The 23194-nt window shown below is 48.3% G+C and overlaps 7 protein-coding genes across 7 annotated transcripts; 2 read left to right on the top strand and 5 right to left on the bottom strand.

Annotated features, from left to right (window-relative positions):
• Nucleotides 1-888: 888 nt before the first annotated feature.
• N7520_011150 (putative GATA transcription factor (Ams2)) lies at nucleotides 889-4452 on the top strand (the record flags this gene model as incomplete). The annotated part of the gene is made up of 3 exons (XM_057145083.1): nucleotides 889-928; nucleotides 988-1141; nucleotides 1194-4452. 3 exons carry the CDS (start codon nucleotides 889-891, stop codon nucleotides 4450-4452), a joined length of 3453 nt encoding a protein of 1150 aa, XP_056990837.1.
• Nucleotides 4453-5068: 616 nt separating this feature from the next.
• On the bottom strand, nucleotides 5069-5594 carry N7520_011149 (putative ssDNA binding protein Ssb3; the record flags this gene model as incomplete). The annotated part of the gene is made up of 3 exons (XM_057145082.1): nucleotides 5069-5139; nucleotides 5197-5248; nucleotides 5352-5594. The coding sequence occupies 3 exons, from the start codon at nucleotides 5592-5594 to the stop codon at nucleotides 5069-5071; spliced, it is 366 nt and encodes a 121-aa protein (XP_056990836.1).
• A 462-nt stretch (nucleotides 5595-6056) lies between these two features.
• Nucleotides 6057-7475, top strand: N7520_011148 (microfibrillar-associated 1 family protein; the record flags this gene model as incomplete). Its single annotated transcript, XM_057145081.1, has 1 exon — nucleotides 6057-7475. One exon carries the CDS (start codon nucleotides 6057-6059, stop codon nucleotides 7473-7475), a length of 1419 nt encoding a protein of 472 aa, XP_056990835.1.
• A 326-nt stretch (nucleotides 7476-7801) lies between these two features.
• N7520_011147 (trafficking protein particle complex subunit 5) lies at nucleotides 7802-8633 on the bottom strand (the record flags this gene model as incomplete). The annotated part of the gene is made up of 2 exons (XM_057145080.1): nucleotides 7802-8288; nucleotides 8362-8633. The coding sequence occupies 2 exons, from the start codon at nucleotides 8631-8633 to the stop codon at nucleotides 7802-7804; spliced, it is 759 nt and encodes a 252-aa protein (XP_056990834.1).
• A 990-nt stretch (nucleotides 8634-9623) lies between these two features.
• Nucleotides 9624-12926, bottom strand: N7520_011146 (putative NAD+ kinase; the record flags this gene model as incomplete). The annotated part of the gene is made up of 12 exons (XM_057145079.1): nucleotides 9624-10057; nucleotides 10114-11113; nucleotides 11173-11215; nucleotides 11668-11750; nucleotides 11803-11829; nucleotides 11882-12016; nucleotides 12064-12155; nucleotides 12207-12417; nucleotides 12469-12502; nucleotides 12553-12624; nucleotides 12676-12763; nucleotides 12839-12926. The coding sequence occupies 12 exons, from the start codon at nucleotides 12924-12926 to the stop codon at nucleotides 9624-9626; spliced, it is 2307 nt and encodes a 768-aa protein (XP_056990833.1).
• Nucleotides 12927-13143: 217 nt separating this feature from the next.
• N7520_011145 (rRNA-processing protein LAS1) lies at nucleotides 13144-14538 on the bottom strand (the record flags this gene model as incomplete). The annotated part of the gene is made up of 4 exons (XM_057145078.1): nucleotides 13144-13633; nucleotides 13686-14138; nucleotides 14220-14359; nucleotides 14419-14538. The coding sequence occupies 4 exons, from the start codon at nucleotides 14536-14538 to the stop codon at nucleotides 13144-13146; spliced, it is 1203 nt and encodes a 400-aa protein (XP_056990832.1).
• Nucleotides 14539-14928: 390 nt separating this feature from the next.
• N7520_011144 (uncharacterized protein) lies at nucleotides 14929-16008 on the bottom strand (the record flags this gene model as incomplete). The annotated part of the gene is made up of 1 exon (XM_057145077.1): nucleotides 14929-16008. The coding sequence occupies one exon, from the start codon at nucleotides 16006-16008 to the stop codon at nucleotides 14929-14931; it is 1080 nt and encodes a 359-aa protein (XP_056990831.1).
• Between the last annotated feature and the right edge of the window lie 7186 nt (nucleotides 16009-23194).

Below are 23194 nucleotides of genomic sequence, written 5' to 3'. Positions count from 1 at the left end.
AAAATAGTCATAATTATTTGTTATTGGATCAACAAGAACGACAGAAAAGTTGGCAGTAAATTACGCAATCATATTCGACCGAGCTCGAAGAACTTTGCATGACTAAGACTTAATGATGTAACTATAACTGACCTCTAACTTCATATAGACAACATGAAAGCTACTAATACGAGACTTGTAATTTTTTCCCCAAAGAAGTCGGTTCGCGTCTGTAAGTTTTTAGTAGAATTTACTACAAAAATTGTTGGTTATGAGTTCGAGCCTCAAGTCGGGCGTTTTGCCTGATTTGGTTTAAATTTTCAGGCACCAAGGCACGCGTTTCTCGCGATTGGTCACGTCGCGTACACGGTTGTTTAGAGATCAGCGGGATAGCTTCAACCCGCGCAAGGTCTTCTTAAACTCTCCAACCCCCTCACCGTCTGCATTTACATCTTCAATTTTTTCTCCATCTATTCCATTTTCATCTTGAATCCTTTCCATCCTTTTTCTCTAAGTTTTTCTCCTTCCCGCACAATCAAGTCCATCCTATACCCCTTCCAAGGATCGACCCCAATCAACATTCCAATCCTGCACCCTCCCGCACAAATTGCATATTCTGTCCATTCACCCGGTCGATGAGATACCTGATCGATATGCTTGGCAGATAGATCGGCTGCCTACCACACTACCTGCACTGTTTCCTGGTGCTACTACTGTGGAGCAACAAAAAGCCGATTTCAATCTTTGCCCTGCCAACAACCTCGATCCACCTCCCCTGCGTGACCTACATCCTCCCTTATCTTGCAACCATTTCCGCCTCCCTTCTCCTCAATCCTTCTCGATTCATATTGAATCAATCTCTTCAGCCGCCTCGACAACTGTGTATGGAGATATTTCGAATTTCATGAGATGGACTCTCAGGACGGAATCACCGTCCGCCCTATGAGGCGTATGAATTCTTCCTGGAGAACTGTCTGACCGGTAGCTAAAATATCTCGTTTTTTACAGTGAAGGTGTTGTATACCTTCGATAACGAGAACAAAACCAACTGTCTCGCTCGCTGGCCTCATGTGCTCGAAATCCAAACCGCCTATCTGGATGAAAGCACCCCAGTCGGAGTAATTGAGCTGAAGACATGTATTCAAGCAATTGTTTCTGCAAGGTTCGACTTTCTTCCTGGTGCTATGATGATTTCAATGCTTACTCGATTCAAGTCCTGAATTGGTAGCACAACTCGGAAAAGACTACACAGTGTACGCCTACGACTACTCGGAATACGAAACCCCCCTCGTGGGTCAAGGAATGCTCTCATGGGTCCTAGCTTCTTCTTCGCCGACACCGGAGGCCCCCGCTCACCAGTCCAAAACTATGGTCACAGGCCGTGTATGCACAACTCAGCTAGGTCTATTCTCCAAAGGCGCCGGCGCTCAGGAGACCCTTGAGGTCAAGCTGCGATTAGTCCCTGTTCCGACCGTCATGCAAAGCCAATACCTCGACAGCATGCAGAAATACCGTGCGCTCAGCAATGTGATCCCACACGACTTTGACGCACAATCGTGGACCAACTTCGTGCGTCAGAATCCCTCGCTGATGGAGGCCGCGCGAAATCAATCACAGGACCGAGGAGGCGCTGGGTCTCCAATGAGTGGATCTGGAATTGGGCGGTTTCATCAGATTCTCAGTGACGGCGCCACTCCTCGCGAGTTCTCAGGCTATGAACGGAACGAGTCAGTGCGTTCGGTTTCGCCCTCGCACTCGTATGGTGCTCCTAGCAGAGTGTCAACCCCTGGAGGAGTCCGGACTGCGACCCAGCAACAACCTCAATCCAGGCAACCTTTTAACCAAAGCAGCGACATGATCAGACCATCTTCAAGTGCGTCTATGCGCGACAGTGATTTCCAGGTGCCCCAGTCTCATTCCAGGAGGGATTCGATCCAATCTGGCTATGCCAGTGGGGGGGAGGACATCGACTCGCAACCGCGGAAGAGGGCCAAGTTGTATCAAGCAGGTTGGCCTGGAAAGTCCGATATGAACATTGAAAGACAGCCTAGTTCGTTACGGGTAGCAGCTAGCACAGCGGCCTCGGTTCGCATTCATCGCCCAACTCCTGTCAATCCTTCTATCGCGGCAGAGCAGTCTTTCGTTGAGCCCGTTCGTCCACCAACCCCAATCATGCACCCTGGACATGGAATGCGCCGCATGCAGGCCTCGTCCAGCATGTTGCGGGAGTCATCTGTTGTCAGCTCATACGCATCACCGTACATGAACAGCGATGATATCGGCACAGACTTCACAGGTCACTCACCTGAGGACTCTCGTTACCAAGGCCTGTTCGAGCCTGCGTTTAACATGCCTTCATCACCTCCCGTCATGAGTACGCGATTCCCATCGAAATCAAGCCCTGTCCTGCCTCCTATTGCATTGGATACCGATTCTGGCTTCATGAGCGGTGGTCTAGATGATAATCTGGACGATGAGCTGGCTACCCCGGTAGAATCTGCCCAAAGAGCGCAATCACATGGCCTCACTGACGGGGGCCAGTCTCATTTTGTTCGTTCGACATTGCAGGGCACCTCGCCAGCCAGTGCAACTGGCACGGTAACTGACCAGCCCAATGATTTCATGATGATGAGCGATGCTCCCATGCAGCAGCAACCTTCAAAACCCCAACAACAGCGTCGTCCAGACTCGGCCGCCGGGTCTCGGCCTAGCTCACGGAATGGTATTCGACTGGCACCCAAACCATTACCACTTTCCACTCTCCCTCATGGTGAGCCCATTCACAATCGTAGCGTTCCTGCTGGCATCCCCGCCAGTGATCCTATTGGACCTACCCATCCTCCCCTTCAGCATTCCCAGACCTGGGCCGGGCCAATGAGTGATTTCGGTGTTAATGACAGCCCGGCCTCTGCACCGCCGTCGAAAAAACCTCGTAGCGCTAAGAAGAGGGTCAAGCAGATCCAACAACGCTTGGATGATGCCATCAAAAGTGGAAAGGTCCCTCCCTTCTGCGAGAACTGTGGCGCTATCGAAACTCCTACCTGGCGCCGGGCCTGGTCAAAAGAGGTCGTCGGCGGAGAGGATGTTGCCAAAGAAATGATGCAAGACAACAATGCGTTATTCTACTTGTCTTTGGAACGTGATGCCCAAGATGCAACCACCAAGTTCAAGATCTACAAGAAGACTCTGCAAAGCTGGGATAATGAATGGACTCAGGTTTTGCTTTGTAACCCTTGTGGTCTGTGGCTCCACAAGTTCAAGACAATGCGCCCCGAGAACAAGTGGAATAAGGCTGGTGCAGATGGTACCAAAAAGCGTCCTGTGAGAAACCGCAGAACTGGTGGTCCACTGTCGCTTCCTTCGACCAGGACTCGCAGCATGGCCGCATCAAGCGTGGCTGCGTCCTCTCCAGCCCCTACTGAGGCCTCTTCGGTACAGCCCGATGAAGATGCCACTCCCCCTGTGGACAATAACCAAGAGCCGGATCAGGAACAGGACGAGGAAGACGAGAACTACCCCAACAAGCGCCGTCGGGCTAACAGTGCTGAGCCCCCACGGTCAGCCGAGAGCTCGCATACTCGCTGGGAGCATGATGATGCTGTGGAGGCCCTCCGTCGTGCGATCCAATCCAGTCCTGCAAGAAATATGGCCCGCAAGGCTCCGCCTTTGGATGAGACAATTCTCACCCCAAAACCATTGCGGCGGGCGCTGTTTGCGTCTTCCCACAATGACAACCCTTTGAAAGAATTGGACCCTTCCTTGATGAATAGTGGTTCCCCGAGGCGCAGCCCGAGGAATGCTTCGCGTGAGGACAAGGAGGTCCTGGACAAGGAGAATATGGAACCTACACCGAATGATGACCTTAACGAACTTTTCGAGAGTCCTTCTCAGGAATTTGACCTGCCTATCAGCCCAACTCCTCGCCGGCGCCACCCTCGCTTCAATATGCATGAGCGACGGCTGTCGTTGCCTTCCAACTCGCCAACCGCGAACCGGAACAAAGATGTTGGATCGGCTACCCCCTCAACTCGTCTCACCGCGGAACGCCTGCAACGTATCCAGGAAGGCCAAAACCAACGCACAACACCTCGACAAAACCGAACCAAAGGCGGGCCCTCGTTGTTGGATCATGATCTGCACTCTGAGGCATTCGAGTCTTTTGACGGTATGATTCTCGACATCTTTAATGACGCTTCTGGGCAGCCTGACTTCTATCAACTTGGGGGCACAAAGCCTGATGGGACCTGGCCCGAGTGGCTTCCCACAGACTACACCTCTCCCAATGGGTCTGAAGAAAATGGTGAAGCTTCTGAAGACTTTATTGATGCCATTCTTTCCGATCCCCACGTTCTCAAGCAGAACCTCAACCAATCTCAGTTCAATTCATTCACTTTCCCCGATTCCCAAGGTCCCGACTCGGGCTTCTACAGTTCTGATGCTCTGCACACAGACCCCATGCTGCCCAAGCCTTAGTCTGCTCACGAGCAGTCATCTACCTCTATTTAGATGCATTCTGTTTTCATGTTTGTTTTATGTCAAGTCTTTTAGCGACGGCGTTTGGCATGGCTGGTATTTTGGTAATACACACCAGCTTGATTTTACCTGGAGGCGGTTTTGTGCACTTCTCGAGTCACGGCTCAAGTTTCTATTATTGTTCTGAATTATGACCCGAAGAACCAAGAATCAGGTTCCTTCACTGTCTATCACTGATACCTCTTATGTTCTTGCACAGCTGCCGGAAATATGGAAATAGAAATATACCAAAATGAAAACCAAATCACCAACAAACCACTTCCAACCCAATGTAGTTTAAGCCTCTAAATTTGTTTCCTTCTATACACGAATGACCTTGAAATGGTATCTCGCATGAACTTAGTTTATCTAATGACTCACAAGAGAACAAGCAACATTTGCCATGGCAAGAATTTGATCATAACATCGTATAATATGCAAAATCGACAACAATGGTATAGAAACGACTAAGTGCCATCGTACTTGCTATCAGGAGCAAGAATATTCCTCAAAGTTCCAAATCATCCTATCCTTCTCCATGAAAAAAACCAGAGCAGTATTTTGTAAATTCAAATCCTTATTCAGTGCTGTAGAAGATATTCTTAACACGGTGTGTGGCATCAACCACATGCTCATAGATCTTGTAATCTAATGAGAATAGTCTAATTAGCATAGCCCGATCCATTGAAGTCAAGGAAGACTCACCGCAATCCGCGGGGTTTCCCCAGTCCGTCGACTCGAGGACTCGGAGACCGATCTACAGAAATCAAACATCAGTATATTCTTTTCTTTGCTTTTACTCGTACTTCCTGTCCAAGCAAGCAGGAGAGGCCGGCGACTCAGGTGTTCGGCGAACTTACCCCACCATCAATATCAGTTACTTTCCCTACCACCTCGACAAGTGTGCCCATCTGCAAGTTCTCATCGGGTGTCAGGATGAGTGTCACATCTCCGTGGGTGCCGCAGGTGATCTTTGCTGTCTCGCCGTTGATCGCGCTCACGGTGCCCAGGATGGAGACGGTGTGTATGTTGCCCGCGGCGGCATTGTTGGGGTGGAAGTTGGAGAGGTGCTGCGGCAGCACGCGGGGCGTTTGAAGAGACATTTTGGAGTGTTGGATTGGGAATCTGGGTTGGTTTGGAGGGGTTGCCGGGGAGGGACAGTGTAAGAGTGTTCCGAATTGATTAGACGCGTTGAGAGGACGCGTAGACACGTGACCAGGAAGCTTCTTACGATCAGTAGATTGGGAGGATCAAGTAAGTAGTTTGAGATGGTTGATATAGCTGATATCAGTCATTGGATTATGGTGCTAGCTATAAAATGTCGAATTCTCATGCCATATTAGAATTGAAAGTACTTGTCAACTCGCTCTAGTATATTCTCACGTGATCATCAATTTCGACCGAAGCTCATGCCTGCGACGTCAGAACTTCTCAACTTGCGCCGTGATCCCTAGGATCCCTAGTGGTTCAATGAATCTACAAAACATTTTCTAGCACTGCAAACAAAACGCGAATCGTCTTATACTCAGCTCCCATCGACCCGACCACCCTATTGCCTCACAACAATGCCTCCGCCCCTACCTTCCCATCGCGGGATGACCGCGAACCCGCTCAAACCTGTAGGCCGTTATCGACCTGGAAAGCCAGTCGCAGAGGAACACTCATCATCCGAGGAAGAGGAGGAAGAAGAAGATATCGAAGCGCAGAGAGAACAAGAACGAAAACAGGCCGAAGCGCAGCGCCGGAGACAGCAAGCTCCAAAAGCAAGCTCTTTCCCTTCTGCGGCCGCCCGCAAGGCTGTCCAGGAAGAGGAGGACGATGAGGAGGAAGGATTCGTGACTGACGAGGAGGATGAGGAAGCCCCGGCACCAGCACCCAGTGCTGCATCACAAGCTACAGCCTCTCCGAAAGGAGCTGGAGCTACAAAACCCACCCCCGCCGCCGCCGCAGAAGAAAGTGAAGAAAGTGAAGAGGAAGAGAGCTCGGAAGAGGAGAGCAGCTCAGAAGATGAAGCGCCTCGGCGCATGTTGATACGGCCTACATTTATTAAGAAGGACAAAAGAGGACAAGGTGCTGAGCAAACACAAGCTGCAGCAAATGCAGCAAACGCCGAGGCAGATGCGGAAGCACGGCGCCTCGCCCAACGACAAGAAAAAGCCGACCAGCTAGTCCGGGACCAACTCGAGAAAGATGCAATCGCGCGCTCCTCAGCAAACCGAGCCTGGGACGACGACGAACTAGTAGCCGACGAAGAAGAGGCCATTGATGACAAGGATGGCGTGGATCCAGACGCAGAATATGCCGCCTGGAAGCTTCGAGAACTGAAGCGGGTCAAGCGCGAGCGCGAAGCCATCGAAGAAGCCGAGAAAGAGCGCGAAGAAATCGAGCGACGACGCAACCTCACTCAAGAAGAGCGTGATCGCGAAGATGCCGAATACATTGCACAACAAAAGGAAGATCGTGAAGCCACCCGTGGTCAAACTGGATTCATGCAACGCTACTTCCACAAGGGAGCCTTCTTCCGCGATGACCAGGAGAAAGAGGGTCTGGACCAACGGAATGTCATGGGTCGACGGTTCGTGGATGATGTGGCGCGTGAGACGCTGCCTGAATACATGCAGGTCCGTGATATGACCAAGCTGGGCAAGAAAGGCCGCACTCGCTATCGCGATCTCAAGTCTGAGGACACGGGACGGTTTGGCGGGGGATATCAAAATCGTCGCTTCGATAATGGCCCGCCTGTTGGTGTTACTGATGAGCGATTTATGCCTGATCAAAGGGATGACCGGGGCACAGGACCGGCTGGACCGACAGGTGCCAATGCCAGTTTTGTTCGACCGAGGCGGAGGTCTAGATCTCGTTCCCCACGAAGGGTCCGACGGGATAATCGGGATGAACGAAGTCGTTCCCGAGAGCGGCGGAAACGCAGCCCGTCTCCTTATGAAGATCGGGATAAGCGCCGACGAGTTGATAGCACTTCATGATATTGTGTCTTTGTGAACTGGCGTTCAAATATTGGTGAGGATGTAGCCAAAAACTTGCATTCCCATTTTCCAAAGGTTGACATACTGGTATATACTTGCATTTTAAGGAAATGAATGATACACCCATCTGCAAAGTTCTCTTGGTTTTTAATACAAGCAAAGACAATCATTACAGGACAGACATTTCCCATCAAAACCTCTAGAGAATAAGGACGTTCTCCGCCAAAGGCCATTATAACACTGTACATAAATCCCTCCAGGGCTATGACACCAGAGGCAAAGATAAAATTTCTATAAAGCCCATGCATTAAAGCCATGACAAACACTCATTTAATCCCAGCTCTCTCCAGAACTTTCTCCCGCTCCATAACACTATCCCCAAAGCGCACAAGGAAAACGGTCCTCGAAGGCCACATCTCCGTCGGCTGATTATGCGTCGACACCTTCGCCTCGAACCCACAACCATCACAGACTCCTTCAATAATCCCCGCCACGAAAGCCGCGCAGTTGAGCATGCTCATTTCACGGGGTACACTGATGTAGGTATTCACCAAGGGATCGTTGTCAGTGATCATGTATTCATTTGGAGTATCGGGTGACACAGAGTGCTCGAGGGCGTCTGCTGAGCGCTGGAAGAGGAGACGCCAGAGGGGGCCATGGATGAGGTGGAGAAGAGTTAGGATGCGGAGGGGTCTGTTTGGTGGTGAGGAGGAGGTTGAGGAGCTTGAGAGGGCTGAGGAGGAGGTTGAGGTTGCTCTATAGAAGAGGAGGTCGAGGAGCCGGAGGCCTAGGGGGTATCCTTGTTCATTTAATCTGGACATTGTTATCAGTACGACTGGATCAAGTCAAGCCAGGACAGGTCAGGTCAATTGGAGGGTGTATGTACCGTTTCTCTAAATCTTGTATGCCTGTTACCCTCCGCTGAGCATATGTGACCATCTCCGCGAATAGATAAGCGAAGCTTGCACGGCTGGACTCTGCATTGCGGCTGCGATTCAAGTGTCGGTCGTAGATGGTTTTGCGATTGGATGGGACGCGGAGGCCTTGTGATGGAGCTGGGCTTTGTGGTTGCTGTAGTGCTTGTGTTCGGTCACTGGATGTGGATTGCGGCGTGCCGTTGTTGAGGGACAGCATGGCCGAGTGTCTGGGCGCGGCCATGTTTCGAGACGCAGATGGTGGTAAAGTTGAATTGGAGATTGAATGAGCACAGGTGGTATCGAGCAACTCTGTTATGTATTTTAATATGCTGTGATATGCTGTTGGTTGTTTGAGGGATCAAGTTAACTTCGTCTCTGTGACTTCCCGAGTTCGCGACGTGGATGCGATCTACGGTGGAGCACATCAGCCGTGGGCGCAGTTCACGTAGGAAATCTTTGCGATTGGGTTAATATGAATACGAGTTTACAATCTACAGTTCAGTTTACAAGATAAATAATTTGAAGATAAATTTGTTTCATTGAGTCCCAACAGCGGTAGGCCTAGTCATCGCTTCGTAGGAAAAATTCAAAGCAGAAGATATTCTATAAAAACCTATTCTGAAACCACTGTTAGCGAGGTTCATTGAAATCAAAAAAATCCAACAAAGGAAATAGCCAATTTCAATCAGACATCCAAGGAAGTAATTGCGCACAGAGTACCCGAAATAGGTTCAAATTGGGACTAGCGTGGAAACTGCGAATGTAGGACATTTTTCATCATATGAAATGGACTAAGTCCTTGGCTAATCCTGAATAAAAACACAACAACTTACCATTAGCAGAGAGAAGTTCAGTTGTTGAGTTATTGAATTGTGGAGTCGTTGAGTTGTGAAGTTCGCATTAGAACTTCTTGCAGTTGGAGAAGATGAAAGAAAGAAAAAAGTTTCGGGGAGAGAAACGTCCTTTTATAGGGCGGATCAGCTGCCCCGACAACCCGGGAAGCTTCTAGCGAATTTTTTAATATCCACTCAAGCTCAGAGATTTTCAATGGTATGGTATAGTATGGTAACTACCAAGTAACTTGATTTATTTATGTATTTTTATCTGAGATTTTTCTTAGCAATTGTATCTAAAAGCTACTATTAAATCAATAGGAGAAAACTCGTTCAGATACGGAACAGTTGAAAGACATGGGCTCGTTAGTTCAGCCATTACATTCAGACAATTTGCCTTATTTGAGACTCTTCTGTTTCGTACGGGAGTTCCAATTCAGCGTTTTAGAGATGCTGTGCACCCAGTCTTCGCCATGTCGATCCTGAGGCAACACACTGGCAAACGGGTATCTCGACGCCGACACCGTGACATAGTCGCCTGGATGCAACTCTACCCTCTCCCGGCCATCGAAACTAGCCCATGAACTGGTTCGCGCATCGTAGGGAACACCCATGCGCAACACAATCGTATCAGGGAGGATAATTGGCCGGAATGAAAGGGTGTGGGCGCAAATGGCCGTTACCAAGATCACTGGATTCTCAGGGTGCGAAAGCGATCCTCCAGCGGCGAGGTTGTAGGCTGTTGACCCTGTCGGGGTAGCAATGCAGATTCCATCGGCTAACAGAGTAGTGAAATGTTCGTCATCGCCAAACAGTTCGATTTGAGACATGGCTAGGGTTGAATGGTTAGTGATAGCGTTCCAAAGGGAGAAGTCTCGGGTGCATTACTTGGATTAGGTCCACGGTCCAGAACGACATCGTTCAAAATCTCATATACTCGATCCGGAGTATGTGTCAATGTATCCTCCCCTTCCTCGCCGATCAATTCCTCCACCAAATCGCGATCCGGCAACGTTCGACTATGCGGATCTTTCAACCGCGCCTTGCTTCTCATAATCGTGCACTCGAATCGCAACCGAAGACTCACAACCACGCCATCTCGGAAAGCGTTTTCCAGGATATTCTTATGATCTGAAAAGTCAAAGTTGGTCAAGAAGCCTAATGAACCAAGCGCAAATGACAAAACGGGCGGGACAATACGCTGGAATAGCCAGCTCGTATAAAGAACCGTTCCATCTCCACCGAGGGTGATCACAAAATCAAATAGATGGGGCTGCTCCTGCGCGAGCTTAGGATCCCAGAACTGAAGCCGACCTTTGGCCGATGGTTCATCCTGCAGTAGCTGCAAAGTTCCAAAGTCCGGATGGGTTTCCATGCGGCGCTCCACGTAGACTGTGTACGGCGAATCACGGTCCTTGGAGAGTAACCAGCGAGTCACTTTTCTGGTCAAGCTCACCAAGGACTCATCATGTGTCTTGCTCACGATGAAGACATTCTTGACCGTCAGTCTAAGTTTTATGCTTCCCAGCTTCTTCGAGAGCTTCCGTACATTCCAAGCCATATCGGACAGCTGGCGCTTGGTCAGATGACGCGATTGAATGATCGTGGGCTCGACTTTAAGTGTTTTGTTATCACCGTCGACAACAGCGACTGTGTTATCATCGCCAAGGATCTTTGGGTTGACGATGGGCTCATCGTCACTCATCGTATGGATCACATCTTCCTGATCGGCAGATTTTGGAAAAGGCGCTGCCCATTCCCCCCCAATAAGGGAATGCACATAGCAAGCTGTCGTCCTATCCTGTGGGTCGTGGTTTTTGATTCCGGGTTTCTCCATCGTCACCAAGGAGGATTTGCGGCGGTGGCTGGAATCAGGGTAGAAGACGACCTAGTCAAAGAAATTAGGCCCCTGAATTCAGATATGCGATGCTATCTCTGCTAGCTCACCTCCAGCTGGTTCTGTGGCTCCGTATCACTGGCCCCTCCGCGGCTCTAAGATGGATCAGTTCCCTAGCCATAAGCTCGTCATCCAGCACCTACCTCGTCCATGGCGGCCGAGGATGCATCTCGGTCATTGTGGTCCATCGCGCGCAGATTCTGAACTTTTGTTCGAGCCAATTAGACCGGCATAGTAGGTTTGGGACTGTAGTGATGATCGGTGTAGTGTTGGTGGGATTGGAACATGTGTGACCAAGTGGAGAGCGGGTATGACGTCGATCCCCCGCTCACGCTCAACTCCATGGCTCGCTTTGTTCCAGGGTTACTGAGGTCCCTGTCAATTCTATGACAGCGTACATGCAGAAATAAAAGACACTAATTAAAGATCATGGGGTTTATTCATATATTGATTACTTATTTATTGATCCCGGCTTTTCCCGCGATCTAAGTCGAAGATCTCCTGGAAGATGGCGGATTGAACTGGATTTCAATTGGCTTACTAACTACATGGCATTCTTCATCTCTCTCAGAGCAGCCATCACATCTACTGGATCGGTCTTGCCTGTCGCTTTCTGGATCGCGGGGTCCTGAATAATAAATATGAGCATATAACCGTGATATCATGGGCAGAAAACTTACATTGACGCGCATAAACACGTTGTGAAGCTGCAAAGAATTAGTCATCGTCGACATAATCATATAATCTTCAAGTACATACCTTTTCGTCTCCGATAGTGAACTTGCCCTGGGTCTGCTCGTTCGCCTCGGCAAAAGCTTGAAGCTTCTTAATTGGCTCCGACTGGGACACCGCAATGCAAAACTTGACGTTTGCCTTAGTGTACTCGTGACCGGGCTGAATTCTGTAAGCCGACATTCTTCCAGACTGAGAACACTACTTACATAAACCTTGGTGTCGTCTGGTAAAGCTGCCAATGTCTCGTTTAATGCCTTGTGCATCTCCGCGGCGTTGCCTTCAAAGAAGCGACCGCATCCTGCAAATAATAATTAGTAATGCCCGTTCAGTAACAAAAGGCGAGTCTTACCGCCAATAAACAAGGTGTCGCCGGTGAACACAACCCGCTGGTCGCCATCTTGCATGTAATAGCAGATACTATCCTGGGTATGGCAAGGGGTATACAGGGCCTTGACAGAGATGCGCTCTCCAATCTTAAAGGTCTCGCCATCTGCCGGGGTCCTGGTAACGGACTGGCAATTTGAGCCTCCAATCACGGGAAGCTTGCCGAACTCTCTCAGCTAAAGGAAGTCAGTTTAATCACTTGTGAAATGAGGAGTATGGACACCTACCATCTTATCATTGCCCCCAGCATGGTCCCAGTGGCTGAATAGTCAGCCCATGTTCTGTTAAACTCGGTTGATTCAAAAACATACTGGTGAGTATTTACAATGGCAGTCAAATCAATCTTGCCAGCGCTAATCTGCGACTTCAGTTCAGGAGCCACCCTAGTTAATCAGTCAGCTCAGCATTCGGAAATGCTTCATGTTATGACTGACTCTGGGGGATTCGCTGGGTCAATGATGACTGATTGCTTAGTCGGCTCGTCTGTCACTAGGTAGGCATAATTATTGCCCTTCCCCGTCCCTGTAGGAGATAATGTAAGCTCAAAGTCAAATATTCTATGTTTGTAGCTGTGTGACATCGGATAGCTCTACTTACACATCGGAATCGACTGGATATGCATCGCTCGAGCTTGTGGGATGAATGAACGGGGACGGAATAGTCGAATTGACTTTGCAAAAGTCATCACCAATGGAATGTTTGGGTGCGGGGAGAAGCTATCTATTATGAGCTGTACAGGATTACATATCAAAACGTCATGCGGAGGAACAGTTTTTCCGTGACCTTACTAATGGTACGATGTTTGATTGGTGGACCTTTTTCAAGCTTCACTGTCACTGTATGATGTTGATTTTAGTTTTTGATTGAGTGCTGCCAGCAGCACATACTTTTATTAGATAGATCTAGTGAGCCGATGCAACACCCAAAGCTCGGCTATCCCATTTTTCAACAAGCCCCCAGCCATGTGTAAGAAGCTTCTCATCAACACCCGAGACATGACGATCGCCATTCTGGTGTGCACTTCTCTTCGCAGAGGAGCCTTTGGAGGTTCGTCCAGAGGTAGCGTTGCTCTTTCGCACGCCACCATGCTCGCGTAACCTATCGCTCAGCATCTGGGCCCAGTGGTTCGGGTTTTCATCGCAGGCAGTGAGAATGTAACTGCGAGAGCAGTATGGTTGGTGAGACGCCCAGGAAGCGGAGGTCAAGATATGAGTCAACCATAAAAATAAGCCCTCGGCAACAGCGTCCTTTGGCGAATCCCTCGTGACATCGAAAAGCAGCTTGTGTATCAAATCCTCCGACAAGTACATCAAGAACGAGGGGTGGTGTTCAGTAATCTTCTGTAAGACAGGATCCCACTTATCGAAGAGGTTATTCATAGACTCTCCAATTCTATCAATTGTCAGCATCGAATCTATGTGAACGTCGAAACTGGAAAACTTACTTTCGCTCGGAATCAACCAAGATATACTCCTCCAAAAGGACAGTAGGTAGTAATTTCACAGCCTCGCTTGACGCGCCACAAAATGAAATCAGATCTGTCGAAATAGAGACCTCCTGGTCGCGCTTCCGCTTCTTGCGCTGTGGCTCCGCAGGCACGGAGCCAGTGGAGAATTCCTTCAAAACACGAGTCAGGGCACTCTGGACAGATGCGCTATTCTCATGATCAACATTGGAAAAAGCGCCTAGATCATCGATATTAGCCCAGTAGTTGTCCCAGAGCCACTCGAGAGAGCGCTGAGAAGCCTTGCGAAGAACAACCAGGGATGGTGGTTCGCGGTGAGTCGCCTCATGACGCAGCTCAACAAAGGATGCAGGTAATCCCAAGTCTGCAGCACGCTGGAACATAGTCTTGCGAGGGCCTTGAACCTTAGAGTCGACGAGGCCAGTCACGAATCTGGATAGCCAATTAGCTCAGATTCATTTAAAAAAAGCTCTAGCGAGCACAAAGGAAGGGTCAAAAAGACTGCTGGCATACCGACAGAATGCAGCAGAGTAGGTAGCTCGAATTGAGAAAATCGAATTCATCTGCGCGTCATCGTGGAGAATGGCGTCCGTCAAAAGGGCCGTCGCCTCAACATGATGCGGGACGTTGCCACGTAGTTTCCAAGCTTCCACCTATTGTTCATAGGCATGTTAGGATGTCCAGTCATAATCCGTTTCTCAATTGAACATACCACTGCACAAGCATGAGTGCGCATGTCGGGGCCATCATATGACGGCGAAGGATAAAACTCGTTGCGCACCTCGGCCAACTGCGCCTTGTTCTTCCATGCTGTGAAAATGACTTTAGCCATTTTCAAGGCCGTTGATTTGGAGAATTTTGTTTCCTGAATTCAAGTTACTCAAATAATGAACTTCGCTATATATTGGTATCTTTTCTTTAGCTGGAAGGAAATAATTTTCGGGGGATAGTTGATCCATTCGGAGAGTTTGGCCGATGCTAAGTTTATTCCCGACCAATTAGGAGCTTGGAATGGTTGGTTTACTCGGATGTGATGCTTTGTAGTGTACTTATTCATGTCTTTGATTCTTAAACGATTCTACCGTCAGAACCCTAATGGAAGCTAAACTATGCCCAGGGTATCCTTGTATCCGACTCCGGCCGTTTCAAACAGATCCAAAGAAAATTAACTCCATGCTATGCCGCTGTAAAATGAAAAAGAAAGAAAAAATGTGTGAGTGGATCAGATCCACCCGTATCCATAGCTCATGCATGATTGATTCAGGCTAGCAAAGGGCGCCGAAGGCATTTGCTGATCCGTGTCGTCATTGTCGAAAAAGAAAGACTTGTGAAGCAGGTTCAGTGCTGGTTGAGCATACTGTCTGGGCATGGAGACATTCTGTGTCATGGGGGCAGACTGTTGCACTGGACTGTGTTGAGGAACAGGTTCCAGATCGTTTGCATCATCGTCGGCATCAGGATCCTCGTCTTTTTCGTCGTCGGATGGCGAGAAAGTTTCCTCGAGCTTCAGTCCCTTGCCCAAAATACCCTGCTGCGACTGACCGATGGAGCCATCCGGATGGCTGTACAGTCCCATGCCGACCAACTCCTCCTCACCTTTGCCCGGCTTCTTTTCGTGGAAAGAGGCGGGCGACTCGAATTGCTGGATGGGGAGGAAATCAGGAGTCGATGGACCGCTAAGCTCTCCTGGAGATGGAACACTCGCGTAGCTGGGGCATGTGGTTTGGGGAGGGGGGATGTTGGCCATTGATAGCATGTCGAGTGGCCATCCATCAGAGGTTGTTTGAGAGATAGCCGACATGTCGATGTGGTTGGAGGTATCCCATGCCATTGACTCGGCCTGCGAGTAGGGCATAGTTTGTTGAAGAGGCATAGTGTTCTGAGTGTCAAGGTAGAAGGGGAAATAACTGTCTGGCGAGACTGCTGGGTCGGCAGACATGGGATATGAAAGCATGCTCTCGCTACCGTATACAGAAAAAGCATTCATATCGAGAGACTGATCGGGAATGGTGCTCATGTCGGTATAGTTCTGGTTATAGTCGGGAAAGTATGTCGAATTGGAGAGTCCTCTAGTCCTGGTCGAAGACGAATGCCAACTCATAGGGCGAGGGTTGCCTGCAGATGCCAGCAGAGCGGCTTCCAGCGAGGATTTATACTGATTCGGGACTCCTTGCATCCCACTTTGAGCAACAGTTGTCCTCCTCCTGCTCATCGATGAGGGACTATTTCCAGCACTCCTTGGCTTCATGACACGAGAGTGTCGCGGCCGAGGAAAAGCGCGGGCCCAGTCCTGGATTTGCATGTTGGAAGATTGGCTATAAGCATTGTTCGAAAGCCACGGGGAGCCAGTCGAAGAGGCTGGTTGGTAACAGTAGTCCATAAAAATGTCGATTGATGGGAAAGTGAAAACCCCCTCTCTTTCTAAGTACTGGAAAGTCCCAGGTGTGACGTAGTGGGATAGAAGGTTAAATAGAGAAAGTAAAAAACCGAAGTTCCTAAACAGGAACAACGGTTATTTTTATGGTGTATGGGCGGAAGTGAAGATCCAGGGAGAACCAAGGTGTTATAAGGGAATCCAGGGAGCCTGGCGATCTACCCGCCCCAGGTCCACGATCCCACAACACATGCTAGGATGACACGACGTTGACACTAAAGAGAGACTAGTCCCAAAACCACAGGGCCGCATGGAACGGGTCGAGTACTGTTTCGGCCAAGGGCAGAATTTCCCGGAGTACAGAGTGGAGATTGGTGCGTGGAACATTTTGAGGCGAACATGGGGAAAATGAGAGACCAAAATGGACGTGGACCCTCAGCAGCAAATTTACTGTAAATTATTTGTTTTTTCAACCCACTTTCCTTACTCCGTATAAACCTCAATACATGAGAATGCTGTGATCTGATTTGATCGACAGTAAATACTTCCTCTGATGAGTTTACTCCCTTCACTCCCGTACTCCATAAATCTATTTTTTTTTTCTCCATTTCCACTTGACCCACCCTGCAATAAGAATGCGAATGTTTGGGCTCCATAGCGTCACAGCCAAAGGTTTCCCCCCGTTACGCAAGGGTTACCAATGTGGTCGTTAAGATCGACTTACACATCCTTCGTGTTCCTGTAATCGAGGTGGCTTGCCAAGTGGGGTTGGTCTCCAATTTCCTAAGTACTAAATAAGAAAAACGAACTGATAACTTCGTCATTGTGCTTTGTCAGGGCCTTTTCCAAGTTCTAGATCGGGAGACGATAGAGGGATAGAGAGAGACATGGTCCCTTCTTTGTACCGTGCATACCCGGTGATGTTTCTTTTCTCCGCTGCATGCGCCCTCATCCGGAGTACATGATGCAGGAGATGCATCTTTGCCACCAGCGATCGTCTTTTGTTCCGATCCTAGGAATATGAACAAAGCCACTTTCGGCTCTTGGTTAAACCAATCACAGTCCCCACCATCTGGAACTATGCTCCGTTGGCTTACATTCAAATGATCCCAAGCCATTCTCTAATATCCTTTCTTTAGTCTGGCACTAATCTCGGAACATCACTGAAGAGGGGTGCTACAGAACTGCCAATGTGCATGACCCAGTTATACGGAGTACTGGTGGACCTGTTTCATTGAAAGACCGGTAGCCCGTGTACCGCCACAAGTTCGTGTTAGACAATAGTTAGGGGCGGGAAGCTCGGCATGTTGGAACGTGGAGCCTGAAGTTTTGTTTTTTTACGGATGGGACAGTCCATGTTTGGCTCCAGCAAGGTTTAAAAGTACCAAGCAATATGTTATTGAGAACAATTAAATTGGGTTGGAGCAAACAAGAGTTCAAATGTGACCAGTTCCCTGCACAGCAATTCCTAATGCAGAGAACAAATCAGATATGTGACCCGTGTACTGATGGACTTTTGCCCCATAATTAATAAGAAATATGAAATCAATTTCTGTGTCACCGATGAGGAATTAGGCGGTAGAGCCACCATTCACAACGTGGCCAGGGCGGATCTGATCGTGCTTAGCGCTTCCCAAAGCCGAGAGATTCTATGCGCCCGGACCTTCGGGAACTTGACACTTGGTCTCTTTGACTTTCTTTGACCCGCTTATGATCGATTATTTATTTGACTTTTTTTTAATTTAATTTTTTCTTTACTTTTCTTTGATCCAGTCTACTGGTAATGGATCCCTATCTGATTTTTTCTAGACAGAATATTTGACTTGATTATATCATGGAAAAATGGAACCACTTCGTACTGCTTATTTAATGACTTATACTTGCTTTTTTTTCTCTTCTCTTCTTTTTCTTTCTTTGCTCTCGCAGATACATAATGTCATCTGCCGGGGGATGCCTTGAGCAAGGATTCGAGGGCTCCCGACCAATTCAAAACACCCAATCCACTTTCCCACATCATTACATAGCGATCCCAAAGTCCGTGTACCGCTCGGAACGCAGTTGCATGGACCCACTTCCTGCACTGCAGGGGCCACTGAGAAAAAAAAATTGGAGACAATCATCAATTTCCAGAAGCTCAGGGGGCCACTAAGAGAGTTCACTTTTTCCTTTGCCCCTTTAGGTGGAGTTCTCAACATGGACAAAATCTCATAAATTGCCGATCGCTGAAGTATGTGAGCACACCGTTCCAATAGATGGATCCTCTTACTGTAAGATAGGCACTGTAGTACAGTACATACGTAGTCTGTACAAAGCCAAGTAACGTAGTAGTTGTACGGAGTCAATCACTCGGTGTTTTATCCATTATTGGAATCATTTCCCCCCCTCACTCTTTGACTCATGCAGTGTGATACGAACCTATAGTTAAGGATAACATTATATGACATAGTGAACCAAAAGCCGAGGTAGCAAGCTTAAGAAAGCAAGTAACCAGCCCTACATTCCAAGGCAGACAAAGATAAATTTAAATTAAAAAAAAAAAAAATTCAATCAAAAATTTCCAGGAATTAACTAGTCTATGAAGTAGAGTGTCCACCTTAAACTTCTGCTCCGTAATGCCAATTAGAATGAACGGTCAGTCTCCGAGAGCCGGACCACAACCAGATCCGGGGCTGATCTACTACTTTTGTCGCGAGCCTCTTTTGTTTCTTTCTCCCCACTCGCCTACAGTAAACCTCCGACTCGTGCTAGCGTTCCTGGACCTTCCCGACCCATCCACGGAAAGCGATGGGTTAAAGCGGGGCTAATTCAGCCTTCCTTGGTCTTCCAGACGTTTCAGTCGGGCTTTGTGACCCGAAATCCTTTTTCCATTTCCAAGGTTCTCCTTTATTTTGGTTTTCCCTGGCTTTAGCCCCACGGAAGGAGTGGGCTCAATCCAACTTGGCTTGCCTTAGTGCCATATGTCAATAAAACTTCTTACGGTGTATCGCGCGGATGACCACCGCCCTGGGAGCCGTGCGCAGTGATATCAAGGTCAAGTAATGTGATGATTAAGAGAGGGGCGTCGGCCGCATTTTTACTACAGCGATTGGCGTCCCTCCTTTCTCCATGGGTTATTGCGACGATCTTTCAAAAAGCTTGGGATCCAGTTATCCTCCGATGGTTTAAACGGTGTAGAGATACTCCTGACTCGGACTTTGACTCGGACTGTAACTAAAAATGGGCTGAAACCATGGGTCTGTCGTTTCCTGATAGGCTGCCACATCAATGGTAGGCTGTGCTTAGAAACCAGTATACTGTGTACTTATTGGTGCCCTCCAAACGTAGATAGCCTGTCACACAGCGTCATTCAGGTTCTACCTTTTAGACACGTAGGCTGCAATTTCAACGGGTTACGAGGTATGTACATGATTAAGTTCTCGACTCGGTTTTACCCGTGCGCCTGCGTCGGGCACAGTCCGGACTTTCATGCAGGCGACCATCTTCAACTCCCTCGGGTCCTGACGCCTGAGGCGCGGCGCCACATAAGGCCCAGGTGCTAGTGGGTCAAGACGATCTGGCCGACTCATAGTGGATCGAAATGCTGACCGTCACACTTGCGTTGCCTAGGGGCGGAGCCAAGTTTAGAGAACTGTCGAGACCCCCAGAAGCGGTCAAGCCCAGGGGTTGGACCAATCACCTTCCTTTTTCTAGCTTCTGGTTTCTTGACGCCCCCAATCTATGTGCAACAGTCTTGTGTACAAACCTAACCAGCTTTCTTTCCTTGAGAATGGTGGATCCACTCGGTCGCTATGGCCCATGCTAGAGTCAGCTGCTACATGCCACATCGCATATCGCACATCGCACATTGCACATTGCCTGTTTCTTCGTCTGAAATGGAGTCCGACACGGCTTAATGGAGTTCCATCCGCCCCATGCAGGGGTCGATCCTGTTCTCATCCTGCTTATGTACATTACTACGAAGGGCAACTATATCGTACATTGTGACACTCAGACATACCTCCATACTTCCCCACCCCTTCCAAAACGGATGATCCGTACAGCTGAGCGCAAGGGTATACGCTTCTGAGCTGCAGTGAGATGGCACACCTGCTGATACTGTATGCCTGGGTGAGATGGAGATTTAACTTTATAGTACCGCGGAATGAGGGGATGGTTTTCGGAGATCTATCCACCTGTCCTCGAGCGTTGGCAGCTTGGCTACTACGTACATGAAGGGGCACCTAGGATGGGGGAAAGAAAAAAGCAAGGAATGCCCAATGTATGGAGCACTTGGTTTTCCGTAATTTGCACACTTCAATCACATCACATCAGCAGGCAACACAATCCACTGTAGAATTTGTGTGCCCGACACCGACTATTGAAAAACCTAGACGCCTATTTTCGATTTTTGAGGATCAGTGGATTATACACTTTGCCCCGATGTTCTCCTAGGGTATCCAATATTCCAGCTGTCCCACACCTGGGCATCACAGTTACGTACGCAAACATAGTAAGACTACCGTAACCATCAAATGGGGGCTAAGGTTTTCAAATACTCCGTACTTGTTTGATCAATGACAGTCAAGAACGAACATTCAATTGTTCGAAGATCTTCAACTCCGCAGTAAACATGGAAACAAAAACCCTGAAGTTCCAATAAAAAAAGCTCCACTAGTTCCAAGGTTACTGCTCATCCTTTCCCAATCAATCACATGGAGTTCCCGTACCGCTTGTCTCCGCCGATAGTCTGAAGGTGAGGTCCCTCGTGCTGATCCTGTTTTTCCCGCGCGTAAATCAATTTTGGGATCCTTGGAACTCACCCGTTCATCTCCATCGGAGTCAAATCCCAACCCAAGAGGAAAAACTTTGCTTTCGCAAATCCGGTAAATCTCGTAGATCACGAAGTACTCAAGTGGAGGCTTTGCTTTTCACTTTTGCTTTTTCCCTACCTAAACTATTGACTTTTCTCTCTCGTCCCCGCCCCCTCTTCTGTTCCCTTGACCCCCCTTTTCGAGCCTGCAACATACTTTGGGGATTCACACGCAAAGGCGGATACGTATAGTGCATCCATAGTACCGTTAATTTGCGCGATCAGGCGCATCGGGTAAAAAGTCACTTTTTTTAATTTTTTAATTTTCTTCCTTCTGCAGCCGTATCGGCCGATCGAACGGGTCATGTGCCTTTTAGCTCCTCTCTTCTCTCCACCTACGACACCATTCTTTTAGTTTACAGTAGGGCGTGGGTTATCTCCGTTGAAATCCCGGCAATGCGCAGCCGAGATCCCACCTATAGTTGAATAGTACGGAAAAATGAGTATGATCGGAAGATGCAACGGCTGGAATTGCCGCATGCTCTACCCCGTACGGCGTACTCGTTGAGGTTTTGAAATTGTTGAGATTTTATCATTTGTCTAAGATCTGGGATATTTACTCCGGAGTCCGTGGGACGGCCACGTCTGGTCGATGACGACAGATTCATGCACGTATGGTATGGAGCCACATACTGTAGATAACTTTCTGTGTGGTGCTGGAGACTGCTATGTATATCTCTGCATGGTCTTGACTGATAATTGCCGGACTAAAAGTATGCGCCAAAGGTCCGCACATGCATCTTATCTCAAGTGCTATAGGGTGTACAGATGTGAGCCAGCGACTGGTGACGTTGCCCTGGGGGTAGGTGTATCAGTGTAAGCTCAGATAGATAATCTTGAGTCAGGGTGTGTTTGCACTGGTTGAAAGAATCGGTCAACATCGCTATGGACCAGAAAGTTTCAATGTAAGGGGCTACAAGTATTGCTTGTGATGTGAGGTTGCACAGTAACTTGTAGATACTTACATATCACAAGCTGACATGGATGTTTGGTGTATACGTGCATCTTGGATATAAATTTACTCCCTTGAATGTTTCCTTGCGTTGTTTATATCATACTGAATATTAGACCACGTCCACTGGTTAGTGCTGAGCTATGCCTGTCTGAACCTCGGACCTGCTCTCGGATACCTAGGTAAATAATATATTGTATTACCAAAGGATACATATGTGTAGATAGAGCAGTCAATATACTTGTTTATTAGCCGAAAGTTTTGGTGGTAAGCTGAGCATGTGTGAATACGCCGATGGGCGATGACGATGAGAAAGCGGGGGAGATAGCGTATCCCATGTAGCCCTCGGAGCCGATGAAGATGATCCATCAGATAACAGCTTCTTGCTCAGCCAATACATAGATAGGCTTTGAAACCTACTTAGTATGTCTGTACCGAGCCCTAGAAGTTGTCAGGCTGAAATATATACTGTCGTGAGACTAAAGGGTTCGGGAGACAATATACATATAGTGCTATCCAATCGTGTTGACGTCAGATAATCATGTATGTATTCACAAATCCCGACCTTAGGTCATGATCACGATTATGTCTATACATATGCGCATGTCTAAACACAGTGCCTTCCAAGGATAGACTCTAAGTTGACATGTAACAATGAAAGAGAGACATCCAATGGTCGGTTACTCCAAAGATATGTTTCGGGAGTCCCCAGTAACCCAAAAAGGAACACCAAACTGATATTTGTTGACTTTTGTATAAGCATAGTCTATGCTAAGTGCCAAGCAGACGTAGGAAATGCGTAACTGAGCAGGGAAACGAGCCAGAAAAGTTAATAGAATCTACTACACCATGGTGATTCAGAAACCGTTTACATTTGAATCTTTAAACATTTAAGAATGACAAGTGGACAACACACACTTGCGTAGAAGCCTGAGCAAGTCCACAACCTCGATATAATCTAAATCTACACATCTGGTTCCTGATGCCAGCCTGTACAGGAAATCTGACAACGAGCCTAGTTCTATCCCAGGCCATACCCGCACCACCAAAGGCCAAGTTGGACGTGAGGACGTGGTGCCTATGGGATTACTGTAGTCATGGGAAGCTTCACGACATGAGAGCGTTAAGCAGATATATTCGGGTGGATTATAGAATGGTTCGTGGGTATGATGAGAGATTTGGCGTGGATCATAAGGTCAAGGCAAGGAAGCGGGCGGGTATAGCGGACGCTGAGAATCACCCAGGTGCGTTCTAATAGATAAATGTTGACGAGATGCTGATGTTGACTGACTCAATGGCTGGGAATAGATTCC

The sequence above is a fragment of the Penicillium odoratum genome (genome assembly GCF_028828045.1).
Source record: "Penicillium odoratum strain IBT 22623 chromosome Unknown utg000008l_segment0_segment0, whole genome shotgun sequence".
NCBI classification, from domain to species: Eukaryota; Fungi; Ascomycota; class Eurotiomycetes; order Eurotiales; family Aspergillaceae; genus Penicillium; species Penicillium odoratum.
The sequence above is the reverse complement of the archived record's forward strand: the minus strand, read 5'-3'. Positions and strand labels throughout refer to the sequence as shown.